Genomic DNA, 27,658 nt, shown 5'->3' on the forward strand with positions numbered 1-27,658 from the left:
GGCTTTGCAAAAACACCGCGTCGTGTCTTGGCTGGTGCGAAAGACCCATTAGTGTTGGAAACAGCTTTCAAGCGACTCCCTTGCCAGGTTGGTGGATGCTGGCTGTCTTTCCCTGGGGCTGCTGGGGTCTCCATGGGGTGGGAGAAGAGAACCAAGCGGGGCTGTGCTCACCTGCAACTGAGCGGAGGGGGGATGCACAGGCTGTCTGCCGCAGTGTGCTGCTGGGAGGGGTAGGGGCGTGAGAGGACCCCTGCAGGGCAAACCCCTTGGTGGCCTGGCTCACGGCCCCTCTGCAGCACCCTGGGGCAGGTGGTCTTGCTTGGTGGCTGAGAAAAATCAAGTCATTTTCTGAAGGGAGGGGGAGACACCCACACCCCAGTGATTGGAAATACATCTGTGACTGTTTGGAAAGTTATTTTTGCTACATAAAAGGCTGGGACGCGAGGACAGGGCCTTCTCCAGACTGTATCACCTCTTGGCTTCCCTGCTAGTACAGCTCATTTATTTGGTTTGGCACCAACTAGCTGAGCCGTGTAGCTGCCAGTTTCACCATGTTATATGGAGCTGCTGATGTCAGGAAGAGCTTTTGGCCGCAGGAAAGCCCTGCAGATGTTGTCCAGGTGGTTCTGCTCTTCATGAGCATTTAGGACTAGTCAAGCCATGTAACAATTTTACGATGATTATTTTTCTTTTGAAACATGACTGGGATTCCTATCAGGCCCTGGAGCAGGAGCAAAGGGCGGAGTGTGGTGTGAAGGCTGGGTGAGGTGTGCGGCATGTGCTGGCAGCATGGGCCGGAGAGGTGCCAGAGGAGCAGAACCAGGCAAAACATGGAGGGGACTAATGCTCTAGACCAGCTTGGAAATAGCTGGCAAGCTTCTCTGTGCGGCATATTGCACCATGCTGCTTGTCAGGCAGGGCAGCCAGAGAGGCCAAGCAGAGGGAGAGGTGTTGCCTGCTCACATCCAAATTCTTGTGGTTCCCACATTTCAGAATTTTGATTCAGGATCCAGCTGAGGCAAAGGGAGGCTCGTGTCACCTCGCTGGAGGGGTGGCTGCCTTGAGCACGCCCATACAAAGGCGCCCTGGTGAGCTAGCTGAGCGTGGCTCCCTCCCTGTCCTAGGTGCTCTTGACTGGGGCAATGAATCACCACCTGCGGGTGCCTCGTCCTCAAAGGCATCTTCCCACCAAATCAAGGCAAACACATCCAGACCCAGCGCATGCTCCATCTCCAGATGCTCTGCACCGTGCTGCTGAATGGGAAACTCAGGCCATGTGCAAAACCAGGCTTATGCCCCTTGTCTGGGTTGGGGTGCCTGCTCCTCCCTCTCTCCTGGTTTCTTGGCTGTACGTAGCCTGGAGGACATATGCACCTTGCTGGCACCACTCAGGGCACAGAGGAAGGGGATCTTCCTCTGTCCGCAAACCTGCTCAACACATCAGGCGACCTCAGAGCACCTGTGAAGCTCACGAGCAGGATTTCCTTGCTGTTTTCCTTGCAAATCCTTCTGCTGCCGCATCCCCTCCCAGCCTCTCTGCCACAGCCTTGCCACCTTAGTCCCTCATCCCAGCCTGTCTTCGCTCTCTTCCTCTGGACCTGCACACCTTTTATCCCACAGTAAGTTGTTAACTTCTGAAGATTTTGAAGAATCCCAGATCTGCCAAAAGAAGATCCAGAAAGAGATTCCAACTTCTGCTCAGGCACCTTTCACTGGCCTTTATTTATGTGGAAATTACTACTGACAGCAAAGTTGATGTAAGGTCTGCTCAAGACCAGCAGGGTTTGCAGAGGGGTCTTCTCTGTTTACTTTATGAACTGCAGAGTCACTTACATTGCTTGTTCACTTTGCTGTCTAATAGAGAGAGAAACCTCAGTCAAGTTGCCTTAATGTTTATTTTATTTAAAGAATCAGAAACACAGTCATTGTAGTTCATTTGTACTCATATCTGCCAACATTTTCTAAATCACGTTAACATTCATGTATAACAAAAACATTTTCTGAGCTGTGCAAAGTTCAAAGGAATTGTTCAATTACTTGAACCCATTTCTAGAAGAGCAAACCTGGCATTTTACAAACAGGCCACCAGAAGGAGTCTTTTCCCCGCCCTGTTGTAGGAGATGCAGATGCCCCCTCCTCCCCCTTTCTCTGGTATGACAGGTAAAAATTAGACCACAGTACGAGTTGAACGTCTCCCAGTCCAGGACTCCAAATAGCACTGGGTCACGTTTTCATATCACTGAGCTGTATTAAGTTCTGCACTTGTGCTCCTGGCATGGAAGTGATTTGTCCAAGAAGATTACTCAGTAACCCAAACTGTGATGATAAGCAATAAACAGGGGCCAGAAACAGCTGTTATCAAAATAGAAACACTCCCTCCACCCCCCCACCCCAATATTTTTCCTTGCAGGAGTTATGACTGGAAGGGTTGTCATCTGTTAAAAAAGCCATCATCATCCCTGCAAAATATATTTGAAAGCACTCATTTCATGACACAACATCTATGTGTTTTCCTTGATCTTCTCACACATCAACTTTTGTCCTGTTAGAGTTAAGCATGAATAGTGGAAATCTGGAACCATTTTAGATCTGGCTAAACACAACAGGCAGCAAGCAAGCCGTCATCCTGTTCCGTTTTTCTGGGTGTAGTAAATACACCCACAGAACAGAATTTTAAGAGGCCTTTAACCACTGTAAGTTGTCAGAAAAAATCTTCTCATCTCTGACAGATCTAACCCAGAATTTTTATTGGAATCGATAACATGCATTTTGGCGCTGCTGACTCGCTAACTGTGCAGTTCACTGTTTGAGGTGCAGCGATACCAATTCTGATCTGGACCAAATAAGTGGAACAGCTATGGCTCTAGTCTCAAGCAAGTCTTTCCAATAAGACATTTCTTCAGTTCTTATTGGTTATAAAAAGGCAATTTCCTCTCAACAGTAACTAAACTTTTAGTGGCTGATTCATTACAACCTGGAATATGAACAAATGCGGCAACATTAAGTATAAAAAGAAACACCCTGAAAATGATGCCTCCCTGTTTGAAGGTGCTATACTTGGCCATGGACTGTGTTTCTGGAATCGGTTTGTTACATGTGACAGCAAGAAGAAACTTATTTTACAGAGAACAAAGTCACGGAGCTGAACTTAAATAAGAACGCTCACTTACATGGGTTTTGATATGTACTAGTATACACGGCTTGAATGAAAACAAAACTTACACCTTCCCATACGAAATACTGGTAACACAGTAATGATGTTCACCCACTGGGCCTCTTCCTTTTAATAAGATCATCTCCAGGTTACAGTGCCTCCGACACGCTTTTAAATGACCACCACATGTGGGCTTTGGCAAACAGCCAGCTGCTGGCAAAGGCAAGGTACGGATACAGCTACGAAAAGCCTTTCATCATGTTTCATTCCTCAAGAGCCGATGTCTTTTTAAATACTCTCACAATCGCATTATGGAATTTTTTCTCATTCTGCTTCATATGAATAACTGGCTAAACTCCCTTTACATTTATTGCACCTTTAAGTCCCTGGTAGATGAAAGCTTATATTGCCTGATACGGTTTGTATTGTAGCTTGACCACGTTAAGAAATTGAACAGTCTCCAGAACTGTGCATTTCTACAGTAAGAAATCACATCTCGATAATGCTAATTACAGCCATCGCAGATCAGCTCTCGTCTCCGTGATGCAATGACAGAGGAAAACTCCATGGTCCCTGTGCGTGCTAGAACCTGCAGTGTTCTTCTTATTGCCATGAAAAAGTCAATTAAAACGACTCCTCTGGGAATTACTTCCAATTCTGGAGTAATTATCACTTTCCAGACAGAATCTGTGCTTCAGCATGGGTCTTCAGCCACTCTAAATACGTAGGAGAGAGCGAGCGTGTGCGTGTTGCGCAGGTGTGCTCCCCCAGGTATGTTTATCAGTGACCAAGAGGCTTTTTCTCTTTTCCTCTATAAAGCATGAACAAGCAGTCTGATCTTGATCTTCAGGTACATTTCTTATTTCATAAGTTGAATGCAAATTTGTTGCAGCCTCTCTGCTTAACCAAACCAAATCTTTAACAATTAAAAAAAATAGCACCAGATGTATGAAAAAGAGGAAATGTCTGATCTAGTAGGAAGATATATAAAGTAGAGCAATTCTTACAGTAAAAAGTTACGTCATACAAAAAAGCAATGGAAAGTGATACTGAAGGACAAAAATCCATGCTGCATATAATAAGGGCAGAAGACAGGCAAAAGGGATGCTGCTCAAATAACCACAGTTTAATGGTGGAGCCGTACTTCCTTCAGGACCTCCCTGGCGGCAGCGCCAGGACACCGGATGGTATTGGACTCTGAGCACTAACACACTCACTGACAAACTTGCGCAGCATATCTTTGAGGTATATAGAAAGCACGACATTAATGTTTTGGACTCCTCATTCTTTCTTGCACGACGATGCACTGATCTTTAGCTGGGGTTTTCTCCACCCTTCCCTCCCGCTTTTTCCCTTGGGAAAACGAAATCCCAGTTTAAGAGCTTCCTAGCACACCTCCTTGAACTCTCAGATCCATCTTGCATAGGCCAGTAATAAGAACACTGCAGCTCTGACAAATAAGTTACAGCAATATAACAACTTTCCTCTTAATTTTTTTTAAAGATATCTTCTCTATAATTTACACAAAGGGTTAACAGCCGGAGTTTAGGTTACGTACAGTCCAGATGGGCGTCCTTTCAGTCTGTGATTCCAGGTGGAAGGCACTACTTCAACATACCACTGTATGCACTGCACACGGCCTCAGGAGAACAGTGGGGCACTGTGTCTCCAGAGCTGTAGACTGAAGGGCCTGGGGGGAGTCTTTGGAAATAAAAATGGCAGTGGTTATCAGTCCAGTTTCTCTTTGCTGTCTCTTCTTGTGCTATGCAGTTTCCCCTGAAAGCTCCTCCAGTTGAGAGAGCGGCGAGCTGTCCTCAGAAGCTCTCGACAAAGCTCCCAGGGAAGAGGCCCGTCCTGCCATTCCTCTGCAATGTCCCTTTGTACCAGCCGTCCTCCCGTTTCTTGTGCACGAACACAATGTCACCTTCCTTCAGTTCGATCTCGGCTTCGCTCTGTGGCGGGTATGGGACCACAACGCGGTACCTTTGGAGACAGAAACACAAAGACCTGGTCAGCCAGCGATTGAGCCTGTGCCTGATGGGAGCAGCCAGGCACCAGAACCAGAACAAGAAATCTTGGAGAAAAGTATTTTGGAAAGATCATTAAGTTACATTTTCATGTACCAGTTGTACCTGAGGCAGCTACATTTTCTACTAAAATTCAGTATGATGGGGATATTTCTGGCCAGCTTGACTGGAAACTTGACCATGAAAGCAGAAAGGTATTGTCAAATGCTGTACTGCCTGTGGTGGTCCCTGCTCCTGGTTGTGTGCTGAGCCTGTGCCAGAGACTTGACCACCTTCTCCTGGGGCAGCATCTGCCTCTGTTGTAACACATCTCATTCAGCACTGTATCTGCTCCATCCAAAAATCACAGACTCATAGAACCGTTTGGGTTGGAAGAGACCTTTAAAGGTTACCTAGTCCAATCCTCCTACAGTGAGCAGGGACATCTTCAACTACATCAGGTTGCTCAGAGCCCCATCCAACCTGATCTGGAGTATACCCAGGGATGGGGCACCTAACACTTCTCTGGGCAACCAGTTCCAGTGTCTAACCATCCTCATCATAAAAAATTTCTTTCTCATATCTAGTCTGAATCTACCAGACCCTACTAAAAAGTCATACCCATCTTTCTTATAAGACCCTTTAAGTACTGAAAGGCCACAAAAAGATCTCCCTTGGAGCCTTCTCTTCTCCCGGCTGAATAACCTCAACTCTCTACTTTTTTCCTCATAGGAGAAGTGTTCCACCCCTCTAATCATTTCTCTGGCCCTCCTCTGGACCAGCTCCAACAGGTCCATGTCTTTCCCATACTGGGGACCCCAGAGCTGGACACAGTACCCCAGGCGAGGTCTCACCGAAGTGGAGTAGAGGGGGAGAATCACCTCCCTTGACCTGCTGGCCACATTGCTTTTGATGAAAGCCCAGGATACAATTGGCCTTCTGGGCTGCAAGTGTACATTTCTGGCTCATGTCCAGCTTTTCATTCACCAATACCCCCCAAGTCCTTCTCTGGAGGGCTGCTCTCAATCCCTTCATCCTCCATCCTCTATTGATACCAGGGGTCACCCTGACCCAGGTGCAGGACCTTGCACTTGGCCTTGTTGAACCTCATGGTGTTCACATGGTCCCACTTCTTGAGCTTGTCTGGGTCCCTCTGGATGTCATCCCGTCCCTCAGGCATGTCAACTGCACCACACTGCTTGGTGTCATCTGCAAACTTCTGAGGGTGCACTTGATCCCACTGTCAGTCATTGATGAAGATATTAAACAGTACTGGTTCCAATACGGACCCCTGAGGGACACCACTCATCACTGAACTCCATCCAGACATTGAGCCGCTGACCACTACTCTCTTATGACCATCCAACCAGTTCCTCATTCACCAAACAGTCCACCCATCAAATCCATATATCTCCAATTTAGAGAGAAAGATGTTGTGGGGGACGGTGACAAAGACCTTACAGAAGTCGAATTAGATGACACCTGTAACTCTTCCCTTGTCCATTCCATTGATGATGAAAAATGGGGTTTGCAGTGCTCCCACCAACTGTCTGTGATATTGGCAGAAGTTAGCTAAAGCAGTTCACATATTTCTTCTCATGTTTCTGGAGAATACACCTTGGGTCCCTCAAACCTGGAAGGGAAGCTAAAATGGAGAGGTATCAAATGACTTTCTAAACACTCTCCAAAGCAACAGGGAGCCCCTGTCCTGAACCATTCACAGGGCTCTCTGGGAACTTAGTTTTCAAGTGTCACTTCATTTCAATGAAGTAATGACAAGTCTGATCTTGATATGGCTATTCTATACTCAGGCTTATCAGCAGGCGTCCTCCTGAGAGCACAGATCGGGCCCTTTTATATCAGTGCACTTGTGTGCAGAGCAGAGAATATATTTCTGCTGCATTGTTTTTTTTAATTCAGCACATGTACTTTCTCAGTCATCTGGCATTTGGTTAACAGTCAATAACTGTCTTGCTAATCGCAAAGTAGTAAATATAATGAGATAGTTACAAGATGCCAATGGATTACCTAAAACCCATCTCCTGAGGATTAATATTTCCATAACCACTGCACAGCCACTGATGCCTCAGTTATGTTTGTTACAAGGGGAGAATCCATTTAAAATAATATCTTGTCATTAAGGACTAACTTCAACATACCCTGGAGGCTCTGGAATACTCCCTGAGGCCATTCCCAGTAAGATGGTACCAAAGCAAGGGGCTCTTCAGTGGCAGTCACTAATTTTCTTTGCAGATGTTATTCAGGTACCTTGCGGTTCTGAAACTAGGGACTCCACTTTGACATGACAGTGAAAATACCAGCTTTGGGTCTATGTCTGGACATCTCCACAGCCAGACATTTCATTATTGGAAAACTATTAATATCCATTTGGAATGGAGAATCTGCTCTAAAACCTGACTGTGGCCTTATAATCTTGACACAGCAACAGAGTCATGTAGAAAATATGTGTTCAAGTGCCATCAAAAATCTGGTGGTCATCTTTGTCCTCTGGTCAATAAATCTAGTTGTCACTTCCCTCCTCTGTGGAAAAGAAAGTAATAGAGGTTGAAACATGTGCTGCTGGCTGGCTGCAGGAAAATGGCCTATCACGCTATCATCTGTGGAACTGCTACACTTATATTATGAAGCTTTGCCAATTACAGCCATTATGTAAATGAATGCACACATTATTTCAAACACTCTGCTGCAGTGTTGATTAATTAAATTATCAGAGTGGAACAATTTTAGCTAAGATGATGCCAAGTTTCAGATCTCACAACTCTATGTACAATCACAGCTCATTGGAGCTCTGCACCAGGATCTAAGAGACTTTGAGAAAGAAGAAGGTCGGACCTCAACATAAGGCAAGTGGTGCGGAGGTACTCACTGACCCTTTTGGCAGATCAGGAAACAGAAACACAGAAAAAGGTGGTGTTTTGGGCAGGGTCATCCTAAAGACCCATCTGGGACTGCCAACACCTCATGTACCTTAAGCACTGCCCCATCCTTTTAAAGCCAGACTGTATCCTAGGGGTGAGGAGCTGCTAGTCCCTAAATGGTTCACATGAGGAGGGAGGTGACCACGCTCAACAGGAATGTGCTCATCGTCATAAAAGGGGTTCTACACAGACTCTCCTTAGAGATTTAGAAAAATAAATCTCAGTTGCTGCATTACCAAATGAAGTACTTTTTCCCATTTAAGGAAACCCCAAATGCTGTGGTTTAAATTTAATTAGCTATGGTACTTCACAGGATAGCACCAAAGTGGTTTTGATAGAATAATGAAATCTTAGATACGAAGGACCTTGCAAATCGGTTAAGAAATCCTCCATGAGAGATGGAAAAAAGATGCTATGCTTTTTCCCTTGAGAGGCTTTTGAAGTGGGGCCTGGTATGGGGCTGCCCATACCACAGGTCGCTGCTGTGCCACCCCTCCAGACCTCCAGATGGCATCTCAGCCTAGTTTATTCTCTGGAACTGAATTGCAAATACATATATTAGCCATATTTTTTTGGCAGAAAACATCTCTTCTCTCAGACATCCTCCCTCACTCCCAAAAAGGCAGCCCTGTATATTTCTATTTATATCTCCCCTTTTCATTTCCCCTTTTGTCCCCTCTTTGAGAAGCTACTATAAATTGGTAGGTTTTTTTACACCAACTGGCTTCCTGGCTCTTCAGATGGATCTCAGAGCTCTCTCAATTTTGTCTGTGTCACATTACACCTCTAAATTACCCACTTTAAAAGAAGTTAATTAGCTGGGTAGCAATCATGATGACAAGCATGGCAATGCCCTCTGCCTATTATTAACAATGTTTGGTATTTTGTTGTAAATTGTACTCTTGGATAGTTGTAATTCTGCCAAATGTTATCCATTTTAGCCCATACTCTCCACAGCAGTTTACTGTGTCAGGCTGAAGTTCTTGCATTCAGCCCAAATGATCCCATCACCTGCAGGAATGAGGATGTTTTTGCAGCATCAGCAGGACCCAGGTGAGTGCTTTCACAAGCTGCTCTCAGCTCCTCATACTAGGGAGCAAAGACCCAACCTGTGGCTCCACTGGTCTGTCAAGGACAGTGTTCCTTCAGAAAATTAACTGCTCTTGGCCAGGTTAAAAGCATTCAAACTATCCCAAAATGGTACCTACTTAGTAGAGGCTTGTATGAGCACAGAAGGTAAAATCTCAGCTGATTCAGGCTCCAAGGTGTCCTAGCTCTGTGGGACCTCAGAGGTTGCATTTATCTTCCTTTCCTAGGAACGGGCTCCTCTCCTGTTTTTCTCTCAGGGCACAGACTCAGTGTAGGACTTTCCTACTGCTGGCTGCTGTTGCATCCCTGGGTTGGGCACTTCATCCCCGGAGAGGACTGCCTGGGATGGGCAGTGGCATGGGAAGAGTCCTCGGTGCCCAAGAGAAAATACATGAGGAGAGGCTAAGAGTGGTATCATCAAGGATGGGGGATGGGGTTTGCCTGGACAGGTAAACCTCAGGGAGTTGGAGAGCAGGGTAAGGTGAAGGAGGGCGTGAAGGGAGAGGGAGACCAGCGGGAGGAAAACTGGGAGCTGAGGCAGAAGTGGGACCATGGTGAAAAGTGGAAGCCTTGAGAGAATGTGTAGGTATGACTGCTGAGGGGGCAGCTGTGCTGAACTGAGTCCGGGGGAGCAAAGAGCCTTGGTGGGAGGGAGCCTGGGGCTGGGACATGACATCCTGTGGGGCAAGAGACTGAATGGGTAGAGGATGGCACTTGGGCTGAGGGTGGGATGGGGACCCTGGCAGAAATTAACTCATTGAGAGCTGGGAATGGGTCCATCATCCGTGTCCCTCTGCTGTCAGCAAAAGACCTGGAAATCCCACCATCCCATTTCTTCACAGCACTCATCCTTGCATCAAAAGAAACACCTCTCCCACCCAGCTCTCACTTTGCTACCACTGCTGACATCTTCAAGGTGCTGCTAAGACTCCTAACCTCAAATAGATGTTACATGATGGAAGTTCTGCTTCTGTTTCCTTTAAAAAAGCAAACTGACTAAAAATGTCACGTATGTAGATGCATAAAGACATCCACTACCTTAACAGAACAGGAATGTTTCACACTCATGAATCTGAGATGAAGAAACAGGCAACTAAAATTGCCCATGACCTCACTTTTGCTGGTGTGCGATATAACATTACATGGTTGCATATTATTTTTCCCAAAGGATGCCTGCCTCATTTAGTGCACAAGATGTCCTGCTCTGAATGTGAGTTAAGGCTTTGACGTGGAAGAGATGTGTGGCTGCCAAAACCACCCCATCTTTTGCAGAAGTTGGAGGATGTCTAGGAAGTGACCACACTGAAACTCAGAGTAGCACAGGTGTGGGGAAAGTGGCTTTTCTGACTCCTCCAGCTGCAAAACCTCGTGCCACACTTTCCACAGAGTGAGACTCATCTAATGCACCATAGCTGTGTAGGAGTCAGTTGTCTGGTCTAAATTACTCATGCTAGCTCTCTGTCGGTGTGTGCAGACAGGCATTGAACAGTATTGATCAGAATTGATCAGTAATTGAGGGCTGAGCTCAGGTCTGGACACTGAGGAAAAACCCCCTAAAATAATATCTGCTCACTGAGTCAATACATGCATCCAGGATATTGATGAAGCTATAGAAACTTAAGAAAACAAACGTACAATGAGGCAAACTAGATCTGCAGGGCTAGCCTCCAATTTGGTCCCATTTGGAGAGCCTGAATTCAGATGTTTAATGCAGGTTTCTGTTTGTCAAAGTATCATGCACTAAGGACAGGTTTCATGAGTCCAGTCCTGTGATTCCAACAGGTCCCTCATGTGTTAGGGATACACAGTTAGTTTTGTGTGAAGATAGATAATTGCTGACAATGAAGCGTCTAGTTCAGTCAACCACTGCTCTTGCTTATCGGTGGAGTTCTGTTTCTTCATCCTTTTACTGGCAGATTGCAGACACCTGCAAAGCGACTCTGCACACTACAAGACAGAACCAGCTTCACCATGTTACAGTGACTGAATCAGCAGTCTTAGAAGAACAAATCTCAGCTTGATCTTTTACCCTTCTGCTGGAAATATAGCAGGATTCAATTTCTGAGATGGTTAATTCTAGTTTCTCAGTTCTAAGGCAGGTATCTCGAGTCAGAGAAGCACTTAACCATGTGCATACATGTCACTGTTCAGTCAGAACTTACTCCTGGGTCATTTCTCTAGTATCACTTTCCAGGAAAGAAAAAACCCTTCCTTTGCTTTCCTCATTTGGCAAAGAAGATATATGTGCACAGCAAAATTGAAGTCAATGGGCATTAAGCACATGCTTGAATGCTTCCTTGAATTGGGACCTCAATTTCTAACGTGGCAGTGATTTGTAGAACGGATACATGGAAACACAGAGGGGTCTATTCTAAAGGTCAAACTCACTGCTCCCATTTTATTCTGCAGCACTGTTGTGGTCACAACTTGCTTGAAGGCTCTGCGAAAACCACAGAAACATGGCACAGATACACCAGTCGTGACAGTAAGTCTTTATCAGAATATAACATGGCAGAATTCGTGCCACTTACTATATAAGAGACAACAACGCGTGACATGTTTTACTCAGGTTTGCATCTGGGAACAGTGCCAGGCAGCAAGGGGAACATGACTCACACACACACACATGCACGCTCAGTGCTCCTGTTTTGCTTAATGTACAGTCATATTTTCTTGAAGGGGGTGGCAAGGGAAGTATTTTGCTTTGGTGCTGCTAGGCAGACAGCACACCCCTCTCCCACGTGAACCAACAGTGTTGGTGGGATGTGGGCCAGTCTGTGGCCCAGGCTCTGCCTGACCACGGCGCATCCCTGTGCTGGTCCTGTTTCTTGTACCAGCAGAAACTGGATGGAGCAGTAGGTGGAAAAGAGCGTGTGGGGCACATGCTGCCTGATGGGGTAGTCACTTGACAGTCAATCACTGCAACACGAAGTGACAACGATACCACCTGGGAAATTTCTCTGCTCTGCTGCTCGGACTGCTGGATGCTTTATGGCAGAGAGCAGCTGAAGGAAGGTGGTTTTATAAACCGATGGTGGGAAACTACACCCAGAAGGCAGAGACAGGCACTATCTATCCCAGCAAACCAGTTAAATATCAAGGCTAAATGACAGGAGAAATAGGGGCAATTTCCTTTCTAATCCAGCCATCCATAACAAGGTTTTGGAATATCAAGTAGGATAAGATAATTGTTTTCCTCATTCTCCCCATGCACAAAAAATGAATAAGAGCATAAACATCATCAGCATCTCTGAAAGGGCGAAGCTCACTTCACCTTCTTGTCTGAGTGGTTGCAACTCCCACAAAGGGCTGTGCTGTCAGGCAGCAGAATAGGCAATTCTTTCCTTGAATCATGAGTGCTGAGCTGTGAGCAGTCGGAGCCTTTTAATGCACCTCCGATACGACTAGTGGCATGACCGCTCAGGTTTGATCAGTAGCCTGGATGTGGCAAGTGCTGGAGCTGCAAGCCAACCTCTGTGGGAGAAGTAGCAGTGCTCTGCTGCCTATGTGAGCCTCATTTCAAATGCTGTAAATATTAAGGAATGTGCTACTTCTTCCAACCTTTCAGTGCTCTGTCTCTATGCGCACAGATGGGCATTGGGAGACAGAAAGCCAAGTACAGCTAAGTGCACTGAAATGCTCTGCAGCTTTTAAAAATTGCATCCAGCATCTGAATCTGTTTATCTAACCTTTTTTTCCCTCTCCTCCCTTTTCTTTCTCAGAGAATTGCTCCTACTGTGTGGATGAAATGCTCCAAAATGCAAACAAGCAAAATATGGAGCTGAGCTATGTTGAATGAGAGTTCCTCCATTGCCAGATGTGAAAAGAACAAGGGGTTTGAAAACCGTAATTTGTTTAAAAAAAATATCATTTGGTACTTCTGAGCAATTTGATGATTTAATGAGCACAGATGGATGTGGGATGAATTTCTAGGAGACAAGTGTTTAATGTATCTGCTCAGATTATTCCAGGACTAAGCATTATCCTTCCTAGTGCATGAAGGTAATTAATATTTCCCATTATGGGCATGAAAAAATTCATATGATCAGTTAAGGAATGCAGATACACCAATGATATGGAAGTTAATTCATAAATCAATTAGAGAATCTTGCCTGCTGTGTATAATTAGGATTACTTCAATTATAGCTTATTTTCGGATTTAAGACTCAGGAATTAAAATGCTTAAAATCAGAGTAAGTTCCTTACTGTTATATACTGCAACTGGAAGTATTTAGTCACTTTTAGCAGTCTAAATCTATTTACTCCTGATTCCATCATGGCTGAGCAGACACGGCTAACTCACGTCCCTCTGGTTCTATTTTGCCACTTAAAAATGTCATCAGTTAAGTGTTTCACTATCTGGATCATCCTGAGGTGAACTGAGAAATTTGTAGGACATGGGACTAGCCCTGGCATATTAAATACAGTGTCTGGACACCTCTACAGTAAGACTTTGAGAGCAGCACCTCAACAGCCAGCTCTAGAGATGTCAGGAGATGTTCTTGGCTTCTTTTCATGGCTACATTTAACTAAAGGTGTAGCATTCCACTGATTTAGTTACACTGGTGCTAAATCTGGTTTATATTGATTTAGCTTTTCTTATAGCATTAATCTAAACTGATGTAGACCAAATTAAGTGTGCCTAAATAGGGATTGGTTTTTCACTCCTTATACTAAATTGCTTTTTCATGGATTTTAAGGACAAGAGACTACTGTGATAGTCTGCTCTCACTGCCTTCATTACAGTGCTGAAGAACTTGCCTGTATTTATTTCTGCTTCAAGTCTAATAGACATGCTTGAACAACAGCACCTCTTTCAGACAAACTGCCCACTCTAGAGTCAAAATATTCCCATGTCTGTCCTGTCTGCAGTGTCTTACAGACTGTTACCAAGCCTTTCCTAAGCCTGCTCTTTACCAGGTGTACCAAAGCTCCCTGTATCACTCACTGCAAGTATATTGTTTTAAAAATTTCACTGTTCTTATGATGCTTCTCTAAGGCTGCTCCACTTTGCCTCAGACCTGGCTCTTCTGAAATCCAGTTACTCTGTGTTCTCCTTATCAGTTAGTTGAATTATCTCTGTACCAATGGGTCTGCGCTCTTCATCACCTACCTCCCACTTCAGTCCTCTGTTCTGCAACAGCAAAGACTTTATGTTGCAAAGTGCAGGTCCAAGACCCAGCTCCTGTTGGGCTACACTACATACACGCACAATCATTTTCTAGTGATTTCTGATCTAGAGTTAGATTTGATGCCAGGGAATCAGTTTTCAATCCACTTAGTGTCTGCTGTGTCAGTTGTGTACAGTTTACTCAGCAAGACATTTTACAGTAACAAACCAGCTGCCTTAGAAAAGTTTAAAAACGTTACAGTGTCATTGTTACCTTCCCAACCAAACTTCAACCTGCATTCAGTTAAACACTGTGTAAGGTATGGACTGTCCAGTAGTATCCCTTACTATACCCTGCATTATCTACTCCATGACCCCAGCTGGATTCAGGGTCAGGTGGTTTGCCCGGTCCATTCCCTTCAGCCTCTTACATATACTCAGACAAAAGTAGTTTCTTTCAGACTTCTGGAACTTTACTATTCTTCCAAAATGTTTTTAAATATCAACTCAAGAGTTCTCTAGACTGCTTTTTGAAAATGCTTTGATACTTTTGTAAAAAACATGTTCTCCTCAATGACTTTTGAGTGGAAAGCATTTCTACAGCATCGTATGGGTGCATTATCTGTTCCCTTCCAGTCCTCAAACTGCAGTCTTGTAGAAAACATTTACCTGAAGTTAGCACATGGAGACCTAGCTCTTTTCTGTGCCCCTGTTTCTAGTCAGTTATCTCTATCTCCATCTGCTTTTGTATTTTGGTGTTCCTACTCTACTCTTTCTGTGTTTGCAAGGTCACTCTAAGATACCGAGGTGCAGAGCAGGCTGCTGAAATGTACTCCAGAATCACTGGTACATTCCTCTCTAGAAATGAAGTACATTTTTTGTAACAAGTCACTGAAGATGGCACTATCTGTAACTATCCTACACAAGGAGAATTTGAAACAGTCTTTGATATTTCAGAACAGGCCAGAAATGACCTCGGTGAGCAAACACATCATCCCTGTTGTCACCAGGCAGGAAGCATCACATGACAACCTCATAAGTTTATTAACCATAGGGTCCCATTTAAAAAGGGGCCTTTGCCAACAGCATTGACATCCTTTGGGCTGTGAAAGCACTGCTGTCCTACATATTTAGACCACTGCTGTACAGTTCCACGGACTGGTGCCGCTCACCACGTTTTTAATCAATGAACATTAAACCTGCCCTGTGTGTTGAATGATTTTCAATGGGCAGATACATGTAAGTCCTGTCTTCCTAAAAGACAGCTGAGCCACCTACAGTCAATCCACAAAGCGGGAAAACTGCAACAACCCTTGAGCAAGTTAAACTTGCAGCCCTCCTCCAAATGCCCCCTGAGGATGCAGGTGACCTCAGGAGATACACAGCTTACCTTTCCCGGGGCAAAGGCTTGGGCTCTGGCCGAATAGCTGCCATGGAAGAGAGGGGCTGCCTGGCAGGAGAAGGAATGGAAAAATTCAAATCCAAGGAGCCTGTTTTCCTGTGCAGAGGCTCCAGCCCCATGGCTCCCTGCATTTCACTCTCGATAGGGCATGAGCCAGCCCTGCCATGGCTGGAGAGCGAGGAGAGCTCAGGTCCCACTGCCCCTTGCAGGACTCCTTCGATGGCTGCCTGGGGATCATGTGTGGGGGACACGGACGGTGGGGAGCGTGACTTCTTTTTTGTTGATGCTCCTGCTAGAAGTTTCAGCAGCCCGCTCTTCTTCTCCTTCTGCAAAGGAACCAAATGAAATATGGGCAGTGAGCAGACATACCAACTCCCTTTGTTTTTCTTTTGGAAACCTCCCAAAATTGCCATGCCTAGAGGTGGATCCAGGTAAAACTTGAGCTTTTGGTAATAAAGATCCTATGAATATTCCTCCCCATCCAACAGGGCTTCAACTCATTCAGCAGAGTAAGGACCTAACTTACTGCAAAGATTATCTCCAATTTTAATGACACAAGGAGTTTTGCAAAAGATCTGTTAAATTTCTTCCTCTTCCGTCAGAAGTGCAAGCCATTACTCAAGACTATCTTCAGAGACTTAGGCCTGTGAAGTTTAGCTCTATTTGATAATTTGTTCTATAATAGGATCCCAGGAGATAAAAATGAACCAAGCAACTGCAATACTTCTGGAACAGAAACTATCTTCAAGCAGGAACACTCTTTGGAAATACAAGCCAGTAATTTATTTATTCTCTGTAGATAAAATGTCCCATGCAATGTTTAAAATTATTCTTTTTTATGTGCTGACTGCTGAAGTAATTTCTCAAAGCGGCTTTAAAGAATAGGAGGGCTACAATAAAATAAATACAAGCTTTTAGAAGATGCTTGGATTTACTACAGTAAGAGTATCTGATATCTCTGCTCCCAAAGTTCTTGTTTGCACTCTTTAGCTCTCACAGACTGGTAAGAAAACAGAAATACCTTAGATGTTAAGACATGGAAGAGGTAAAATGAAGCATATAGTTGTTATCACAGAGACAATGTTCAGTGATTTTTGAAGAGTAGAGTCTTAACTATGCTTCCAGATCCCAGTCTCCTGCGTACCACCAGTTCCAACTATACACTCTGTTTAAAAGGGTGTTTGTCACTTACAGGATGGAAGGATCCATCCTGCTAAGATGTTCATCCAGGCAGAATCCATGGAAGCTAAGAGAGGCTGGCCATATGGCACCATCAGGTCAAAAATACTAAATAAATTCCCCTGGAAACAATAGAAAACCAGACCAAACGCCCCTGATGAACCTCTTCTTTCTCTGAAAGAAAGGGACTGTTGTGGGAACTGTGGTAGGTGTGCATGCTGGAATTCACCTGAAGCACCAGAAAAATACTTCAGTTTTTCTCTCACTCTCTAATTAAGAAATAGCGCTGCTGTCATCATTATATCAAATTTTAAAGCTCTTCGTGAAACTGCAAAACTTTCCTTTCCCTGTGGTACACTGAAACAATAGCTCTAATGATCCCAGCATACTGTGTCAATATGCATTTGAAGGTGTCTAAAGGTCAGTGACAGAATACAATAGCCATTGTGGGGCTCTGGAGAAACAGCTATTGTGCAGCTGTGAGCACTTTGAGCCTCTTTAATTGGCAGCTCTACACATGCAAAGTAACTATGTGAACTAAAGCCCTGCATAATGAACAATTAATATTCCTATGTGGTAGCAGCTTTTCTAATTTTTACTTCTAATTTAAATACCTTGGCAAATTTTCATTAGAAAAACCTTGTGTGACTTAGACCATTCAAGGCATAGAAGCAAAAAATCTTTGGAAGGAAGGAGATGCATATATTCACACCCATCTGCACATTAAAAATCAGATGAGTTTGACAGTCATTCAATTTTGTTTACAAGAATGGCTTCCACTTTACAGAGTTAGCCCTGGCATAAATTTCTACACTCAAACTACTATCCCTCAGATAACAGAGAGCTATAATGAACTTGCTGATGTACCCTTTGTTCTACTTTGATAAAAGGAAAAGTAAAGAATTGATTTTTAGCTCTTCTTAGTCCACTGAGCATTTTACTAAACTTTAGAAACTGTGTTCTCTCAAGGGAGAAGATGACTTCAATTGTTAAGCCTAGTTCTGCACGTCAAAACCTGGAGTCCCATCCTTCCCACTGTGCCCTTGGGCAAGATATTTAGAGGTGAACTGACACTAACCACTTTGGGTGCCTGGAGATTAGACATTACGTCCAGCTCTTTCTCCCTTTGAGTCTGGCAAATGCTCTCAGCCTTCTGTATCCGTTGCCAGATCCTCTGCTGATGCTGCTTAGAGCACTTCAAGCAAAACAAGGACTGTCGGGAGTTGATAATTTATTGTGATGTGTCTCATGAGAAACAGACTGGGTTTGAACCTCCTGTGATCAGCAGTGCAACCTAAACCCCATCATGCCAGCTCCCCCAATCTGTAAAATGAGGCTAAGTTAAAACTCCTCCTTGTGCCATGGGAATTTGTGAATGACTCCACTGTTAGAAAGCTGTACATTTCTTTGAGAGCAACTGGTCCTTTTCCATGGCTTTAATATTTAAAAAAAAAAAAAAGAAAAAAAAGAAAAGATTTGGAATGGGATGTTAGTATGCAGTCCCAGTAGTGATTTATTGCAAATGTCCAAGTATTATGAATTCATTTAATATTTAGTATAATAGCAGCCATCCTTCACAAGAAATTAATTTAATATTTATATGGCTGTCCAAGACAGTCCTTTCTTCAGCAGTTTCACTCTAAATCAATGAGGCATTAATAGGCATAAATGCTGTAGAGAGATCTACACTGATTGGTTACAGACTGTGGGTTTTGAAAAGAGATAAGAAGTTTACAGAGGACTTATCTGATGACTTTCAGGAATTAAGTTTTGAATGAAAAAAAAAAAAAAAAGATGGTTTACTTTTTCCATTCACAGATGACTGTTTTATTGTTTTCTAGGAAATCTGTAATCTACTGAAACAGCTGTGTAATTACAGAGTTTTCTTTGTCTGGTAGCTACATTTCCAACTGACTGCAAACTGTGTTTGACGTCTGTACCTCCTGAACTTGCCAAGGTCAGACCTTCGCATCTGTGTTGATGGATGGATTCACAGTGTGGACAGCACTTCTCCATCTCCTGGTTACTGCCCACATGTTTAACTGAATTTAAATCATCACCTTTGTGTTGCTCGGGTTTTATTCTGGGAGGTTCAGACTCAAAAATTCCAAACCATTAATTTCACAAGGATCAATACCTTGTTCAAAAAAAAAGACAAAAGAGTGAAATTAGCTCTTTCAAATAAATCCCAGGCTGTTTCTAGTTAAGAAAAAAAGGACTGTGAACACACAGCATAGGCAGGTCAGAATTTCTTACTTCTCTAGTGAAACCTACTCTGTTCCTACAGTGTAGCATGAAGGAATCTCAGTGGAAATCAGTCTCTGGCAACACAAGGATAGTACAGGCAGCATTTCTGTGACCCTGAAGCATATACCTGGGGAAGCCAGCACTTGGGCAGGTGCAAGTTCCCCTTGATATGTCACTGTGGGAACATTTGGAAAAGTGAATACAGTATGAGCTTAAGAACTCATGAAGGACTAGATCAAAATTAAAGTCTCAGATATGTAAATGTTGAAATATTTTGCTTCAGAGTAATTGGGGATGATTTTTCCCCTCATTAATAACCCCACTTGAAGATAATAACTAGCTCTTCTTTCAGCTTCAGAGATGAGATGAGCACAGAATGCAGCTTCGTTGATGACTGAGTGATAACGGAGTCCCCTGTCTGCAAAGCAATAATCATGGTATAATCCAAATACCAATTATATGTACTAGCTATATTAATACAGATTTTTTTGTTTGTTTGTTTAAACCACCCTAATAAACAGAAAATTCTGTTTTAGTTTTCTTCATCTGCAGCTCCTAATACATAATTTCCTACCTATCTAGGCTCATTAAATAAATGAGGAAACCTTACTGCAGCTGATAGAAAAACTGGCTCCAGCCACCAAAATGAGGTAATTTCTCATGCAACACCAGTTACATCAATAGATAAGAGAGCCAGAGGGAGAAAAAAAGATTTCATTTAAAAATGAAGAGGAACAAAACTGTTTAAATGCTGCCCTGAGTCCTACAGAAGGAATGAGGAACTCATCCAACAGTCAGTACGCCCAAACCACCACCTTTGTTGCCTGTTTAACTTGGTCAGTACTTATTTCAGCAAATTTAAGTTAGTGTCTGAAGAACAGTGCATCTTTATTCTGATAGCAACTTGGTTACAGGTGATTGATGCTTGCACTGAAAGTGTAGGTGGCATTTTGGATTACATCTTTTAGGTAAAAAAACTATTTGCATTTTTAAAATCTGTAAAATTATTTGATTTGAGATTTTGATAATTATTTAAAAAGCATAGAAAACAAACCAGCATCATTGCAAATGAAAGCTTCAGGTTTGGGATGTCTTTGGATATGTATTTATCATTTGCAGTCTGCCACTATTTTTCATGAGGCGTAGATGCCATACTGAACAAGACAACAGTAATTACTTACTACATGATTACGTCTAATTTCAGGGAAAGACTAGTTTTGTATCATATACTGTATGGAAATACTTGAAGGAGATTTAGTTTTTAATGGATACAACTGCTTCTGGCCAGAAGTCTACTATTATAACCTCGGTATACAAGTTACATGCCAAGGAACAAAAATTATTTTAGAATCATATCATTAGTTTTTAAATCCCAGTGGTAGTAACATGCTTACATACACACACAAACATATTAAACTTATGGTCACTAATTTGAAGATAACTAGTATTAAAGCCAGGAGAAAATAAGAAAAATGTCTTGCAGCTAGACTTGATTGGGGATTTCAAATGTTTTGAAAACAAAACTAAGAAGAAATTAGTGTTCAGGTCCCAATACAGCAAAGCACATAGGCACTTCATCACGCGCTTTTGTTGAACTGGGGCGGATGCAGGGCTCTAGGGACTACTAAAAGAGATAAAGAGGGAGTCTAAAAATATATTTGAATATTCAATTTAGACGGCATATTAGATCTTTCAAACACTGTAACAAAGTCAAAGGGAAAACCTGAAGAGGAAGCAGAGAGTCTCAGCTATTGGTGAGCTTCCTGGAGGCTGCTGAATTCATAACAGGCAGAAAGCAAAAAGAACACTAACACAATTAATGGTGAATGAGGGACAGATGATCTGCTACGCTGAAACTTGAGTTTTTGCTGTGTTCGATGGAGGGAGAAGCTGATGGATGGATAGTTTTGTATTTCCTTGCTTCTCCTGGTCTGGTATGTAGGGAATAGGGGATGATTATGAAAAGGATGGAAAGTTGTTAAGATTTGCAACTTACTCCATGCCCCACCTAACAGTGATATTTTTTAGTGGGGACAGCTGAAACAGAGCACCAGGGAATTGAAAACTACTGCTGTGCTGAAGTAACTCAAAACTATGTACTGAGAAAGTGAAATGCAAGGAGAGCACCAAAGAAGATGATGAAACCATGGTTCTCATGAAGCCTGTGGCAACATTTCCACTTATTTCCAAGCAGCCACTGCCTCCAGAACTAAGCTCAAATGGATGTGTTTTAGTCCTGATCCTAGTCCATCTCCTCCTTTGAAGTGCAAGCAATGTCTTTGGGGACACAAAAGAAGGGAGTAGGCATTACATCCTTGTATATATTTGACATTCATCTCCCTTCACTCAGCAATCCACGGGATGTTTGATTATCCTACAACAAGGGAACTTCAGTACAAAACATTGAAATCTCTCCTTCTCTGCTCCACTCTCCTGCCCCCTGCACAGCCTATACAGAGAGATGTAAAGCACACATACTTTCCTTGGGGAATGTGGGCTCCCATCCTTATTTCAGGAGAAAAAAACAATCAAGGAGTTTCATGCAAATGCTTCAAGCAAAGGATGACCATGCATGATCAAGATTTTCTGCTCTATCATATAAGAAATCCTCATCATTTATTTCTGGAAGGAAACCTTGGCACCCTGCAGAGCTGGACACATGCTGTGAATCCCAAGTGGAAGCAGGTAACTTCCTCAGTGCAAAAAAATGAGATCCAAGCCACCCTTCCCTTACCAGTATCTCCTTCTGGCTTAGACACCTGTTCTGCTTGTCAGAGTTTGTGAATCTCATTTTCTAGGAATTTAATTCTACCCCCACATTAAATGTGAATTATGAATTCCATTACAAAGCAAGAGTCTTAAAGGCAATAAATGTCCATACTCAGGAAAAGTTAATGCCCATTGTGTAACTGGCCAAAAAGAGAATACAGTGTGCACTCTGGGAATACAAATCCAGGTATTCCCATGGTACTCTTGACTCTAAACTGCCTATTTTCATAGAGAAAGGGAGTCACTCCTAAAACCTGATGCTTAGCTGTGTCAAAAAGGCAAAAGAGAATGTTGGGAAATGTTATGAAAGGTTTAGAGACAAAGGTAAAAAACATCTGTAGAAAACAGTGCTGGGAGAAACCCTGCCATGCCTACATTCCCGAATGCTGCGTCATCTTCTGGCCACTGCAGCTGGAATAGGATATTGCAGAACTATGAACAGCACAGAGAATGGCAGTGAGGACCATGAGAGGTGTAGAACAACTCCTGTACATTGGAGATGCCTGCCTGGAAAGCAGAAAACTGACAGGAAATCTGACAGTGGCCTACAAAATCCCCTACGGAGAAGATAACTTGGGAACAGATCAGTTATTTCTCACAATACAGGAATTAGGGGGAACTTAATGAGATTATCAGGCAAATGGTGGAAACTAAAAAATAGGAAGCATTTTTTCACACAACACATAATTAAATGGACACTTACTGCACACAGTATTGTGGAAGCCAAATGTATGAACAGGTTCGAAGGGGTTTAGACAAATTAATGGAGAACAGATCTAGCAAGGGCTATTAAAATAATGGTATGAATCCAACCTCTGCTTCAGGAAGTCCCAACAGGTAAATGAAACAGCACTTACAGCATACACAGGGTGACTCCACCTTGCTACAAAGAGATCATAAAACCAGTGAGAATTAACGCCATGATAAAAACGTTAGCTGTTTGGGCAAGACCATAGGGAACAGGACAAAGACAGTAATAAGCTCTCCCCCGTGCCCTCCCAGCTTTGGGAAATCAGCTGTTCAGAGACTTCCTCAGCTGCAGGGGTCTGAGAGAGGGCAAAAGGCAGCCGGCAGGATGCAGTGTCAGCCAAGGAAGAGACACAAAAGGTTGGGAACTGTAACCCCAGAGCACTTTCACAGCCCTGCAACTGCTATTTGGATTCCTTAGCTCCATCTCTGCTCTGCAAAACGTTGTAGGTCAGGGGCTGCAGCATTCACCCTGCACCAAGGAGCCAGAAAAGCACTGGTGATGGGGCTGAGAAGGCCCTATTGCTTCCTGGAGTCAGTTCACTTCCTAACCTGGCATTACACTGCCTTTGTACATACCAAGGGTTTCCTTGGAGCTACCATGGGGGTCTCCTACATAATGCTACACCGTGTCTGGAAAACCTACCAAAAACTGAAGTCCAGCAAATGTTAAACCTGTGTTTTAATATAAATCAAGTATGACTAGATGATTTAGGCAACTGTATGGACTAACTGTACTTTCCAGAGAGTTTAAGCAAAACAGCTGGACAGAATATGAGCATCCTTCTGAAACTTTAGGTTCATTTATTCAAACTAGAGAAGAATCTATCACAGCTTTACTGACAGCACAGGATTCTGAAATGAGAAAAAGATGTACAAACACATTAACTGTTAGACAAACTGCTGAGAAATAGTGTTTTTAAATAAGATGATTTAGACTGACTAGTTAGCTTGATACTTCTTGTCTTTCATAAGGAAGTGAAAAAGATTTATTGGTCCTGGGGACCACTGGGAACAACACTCACAATTTGCAGAAAACCAGAGCAAGCTCACTCACTGAACACCTGAATGAAAGAGAATCAATGACAGAAGTCAGGATGTGCTTTGACATACTCTAATCTTACACATAGTTAGCTCTGGCTCTCCCCATCCACAAGGGATGGATTTCATTTCAGAAGCAAACAGTTAAAATTGCTTGGCCTTGCTTTGTAATCTTATTAAACGACAGGCATGTGAGACTTGTATTTTTACAGAAAGCAGAAACATGTGGGTGAAAGGTTTGGATTAGCAGAGGTCATCTTGTCCCTTGTTGCTGATGTATCTATTCCTGCTTGGTTGATGTTGTTCCAGCATCTGTGCCACCTCAGGCTGTAATTTCAGCACTTCCAACAAACTAAACAGTATTGGGCTGGCCTGCACTCAGAGGCAAGATTGCTTGTGAAAAATTTAGGCATTGCAGGAGGAATATTCTTCTCTCAAAATCAATTCCCCATGGAAGATAAAAAAGGCTCTCTGTGGACAATGAAAAATTGCCAGGATTTGCATGTACTAGACACTGGAACACATCACAGTGAAATCATTCCTACAAACAATTCATCAATTCACGAAAGATGCATTTAGCTAGAGACTGAGGAGTCAGCTGAGACTGACAGAACATATCACACCCACACGGACTGTGGCCTAGAGGTGATGAAAACAGAAGCTCCTCTTGCTCAGGCAACATATTTCTGAAATTTAGCCAGGCTTCACAATGCCACTGGGGCAGCCTGGACAGGCTGAGACATGCCCTGATGGTTCTTAGATGGTCTAACATTGTAGAAGCAGGTCCCTGACACCATCAAAGCCACGAGCATGAAAAATTCACTCTCTCTGAAGACTGCCCTCCAGTTTTGGCATCTCCTACATCATGAAATCTGAGCATCCACGAATTATTTCTAATGTCTTTTGTGCATTAAAAAAGTCAGGTACTGCTCCTGCTCCCTCCTGCCCTCATGAGACCGTCTCTCAAACAAGGCAAGTGATACTTTATTAGCATCAAGAAGAAAAATACCAACAGGCTCAAGCCAACGGCTTCTTTTCTTTTCCCTTACTTGGGAGTAAGGAGAAGCTAATCCTCTGTGCCCCCATGGGAGCACAGGGCACCCCAGGTTCTCTGTATCCATGGACATTGCAGGCCTCGCTGTACTCAGCAGCGCCGCACAGGGACAGACCTGTTGTCCAGCGTGCTGAGGTGTGATCAATTATTATGGTGCATAAACTTCGCAGGCAAAGCAGCTGAGGTCCCTATAATCTCCCCTGTCAGCTGTGCTACAAGCATTTTCAGCCCTACTATGTTTCCAAGAAATGCCCTGTGAATTACTCCTGGGACACACTGAGGTGGCTGAAGTCCTTTTCTCTTATAAGGACCAATTGATCACATATGCTCTTAAAAAAATTAAGAAAGAATCCCAGAATCATTTCAAGGGATTGCAAAGTAAGTGGCTGACAGTATCAAAGGAATGCTCAGGCATGTAAATGACAACTTCTTTGATAAAGTGTCCAAGGTGTGGCTTTCCAAATGTCACAGCACTTGGGTTGTAATTACTAGTAAGCTTTGCAATAGCAAAAAGCTTGCTAGAAGCTGCTCAAGCCCTGGCAGCATTTGTAATAAAAGCATCATCTTTTCAGCAAAAATTAGATTTCATCTTTTTCCTAGTTTCATCTTTTTGTTACTTAAAAAATAAAAATAGAGCCATCAAAGACTATTTGCTAAAAAAACCCCTCCCAATACCCTTATACTGATGTCAAGTCTTTAGGAGTATAAAATTCCACTTTCTTAAATTAAAATGCTGAGCAAGAAGGATCATCAAGGAAAAACAGAGCTAACCAAAGGGAACAACTAGGGTATAAGTAGAGTAGGGGAGTCAATAGCACTGTGGGTTTTTTTCCTTTTGCACTTTCTGTTTTTATATTGCAGTCTTATCCCTCTGTTCTATCCTCCCTTCCTTTGTTTTATCCACTACTTTTTCCCTGACACATGACCTCCAGGTATGACCATATAATTAAATGCAACTGAGTTGCAGTGATTTAACTAATTGCCACCTGTCATGTGTGCCACGTAAACCAAAGTTCTCCATTTCCTCATCCTACCCCAACTGTGAGACAAAACATGTTAGCTCAAATGTCAGGCTTCAGTTGATTTAGGTAACACAAGATGTCTGAAAACATGCTTTGTGCCAAAGCTGGTAGTAGGATAATTTCAGTGGTGCAGCCAGCGAGTGGCATCTCACATGGGTTACACACGCAGTCACATCTGTAATCTCAAGAGCTCTCTGGACACAAATTTGTTGCTTGTCTGGAGTGTGCCATGCCATGAGGCAGTGACATCTGGTTGGTGTTTTCACATGTGATTACTGCAGAAATAATTAGCAAATGACAACACATATACAGCGTATTCCTCTTTACTCTGCCAGCTAGTTGACTGATGCAGAAGAGGTCAGTGCGACCTGAAATAAAAGGTGGATCCTGTCAACTAGCAGCAAGAAATGGTCAGTTTTAACACACAAGCTCAAAATGTCTCTGTGAAGATGTTGGTCACACACACCTCACATCTGAAAATGATGGAAACAATATAAAGATAAGATTATTACTGCACTGGAGCAGAAATGACAGTTTTGTCATAACAGTCCATCTCTGAGCCCGCCTACTATAGATGAAGATGAAAACCCCTTTCCACAAGTCAGATAACAGTGCAAGATTTCCCCTTGACTGAGGTGGTTGATCGACTGATGGTCTGTACAGACTGACAGCCTTTCTTATTTTCATTTTAGCAAAACAGTGTGGGTAAACATTGACTTAGAATTGTCTCATCTTCAATTTGATCATGGTTGATTGGAATGTCTCTGCCTATAAAGATAACAAAATTAGTAGTCCATTAGTTCAGCAATCATGACTTTTATTCAAGCTCCTGTACTATGATTACTTTGCTGTATCTGACAATCTTCCCACAGCAGAGCAGACAGTATGATGAATATCTCACATGAGTTTGTTCTTTCAACTTCTTGATAGGACAGCAATGTGTGTGTTTGAGGGGTCCCTTCCAGTCTTGCACTCCTTCTTTTTAACTCAGCAGCATACATGCAAGAACTCAAACTGCAGATAATCAGAATCTACCAGTTGCTTTGCAATGCTTTCCAGTTAATGATTTCTTATAAAATCAAGAGGATATTTGAAGTAGGTACCAACAGGGCTTGTCTCAGTTCCAATGCTAGCCAATCTTTTAATTAATTACTTGCTAGGTGAGTTAGAGAGTGCACTTCTAAAACCAGCAGTGGGCACTAAGCTGATGAAGGCTGCAAGCAGTTGGAAGGTGTACTGATTTTAGCTGGGATGCAGTTAATTTTCTTCATAGTAGCTCATATGATGCTATGTTTTGGATTTGTGACCACACAAGGGTAATAACAAACTCTGTTTTAGTTACTCTTGAGCAGTGCTTGAACACTGTCAAGGCCTTTTTTGTTTCTCATGCTGCCCCTCCAGTGAGTAGCCTGCGGGTGCCCAAGAGGTTGGAAAGGGACACAGCTGGGACAGCTGACCCCAGCTGACCAGAAGGATATCCTAGACCATATGATGTTGTGCTCAGCAATAAAAGGTGGGGGAAGAAGCAGGAAGGGGGGCATTCACAATGATGGCATTTGTCTTCCCAAGTCACTGTCATGTGCGACAGAGCACTGCTTTCCTGGAGATGGTTGAACACCTGCCTGCCAATGGGAAGTAGAGGATGAATTCCTTGTTTTGCCTTGCTTTCAGGCACAGATACAGATTTTGCTTTACCTACTGAAGTGTCTTTATCTCAGTCCATGAGTTTTCTCACTTTTACCCTTTTGATTATCTCCCCCTTCTCACTGTGGCAGGGAGTGAGTGTGCAGCTATGTGAGGCTAAGCTGCCTGCCAGAGTTAACCCAAAACAGAAGGATAAACAGGGTATTCAGAACAATTTTCCTAAAATGGAGAAATGATCCCAAATCACCATGATGA

The 27,658-nt window shown here is 43.2% G+C and overlaps 1 protein-coding gene across 1 annotated transcript in view; it reads right to left on the reverse strand.

The window, feature by feature from the left end:
• Positions 1 to 4,647: 4,647 nt before the first annotated feature.
• SH3RF3 (SH3 domain containing ring finger 3) overlaps positions 4,648 to 27,658 on the reverse strand; it is a gene marked incomplete at its 5' end in the record, with an annotated part of 91,949 nt that continues 68,938 nt past the window's right edge. Inside the window, 2 exons of the mRNA XM_026845868.1 lie at positions 4,648 to 5,137; positions 15,689 to 16,026. Of these exons, the coding sequence (XP_026701669.1) occupies positions 4,969 to 5,137; positions 15,689 to 16,026 (507 nt within the window). The remainder of the gene's footprint in view (positions 5,138 to 15,688; positions 16,027 to 27,658) is intronic.

The sequence above is a fragment of the Athene cunicularia genome (assembly GCF_003259725.1).
Source record: "Athene cunicularia isolate RWA chromosome 1 unlocalized genomic scaffold, athCun1 chr1_part1, whole genome shotgun sequence".
NCBI classification, from domain to species: domain Eukaryota; kingdom Metazoa; phylum Chordata; class Aves; order Strigiformes; family Strigidae; genus Athene; species Athene cunicularia.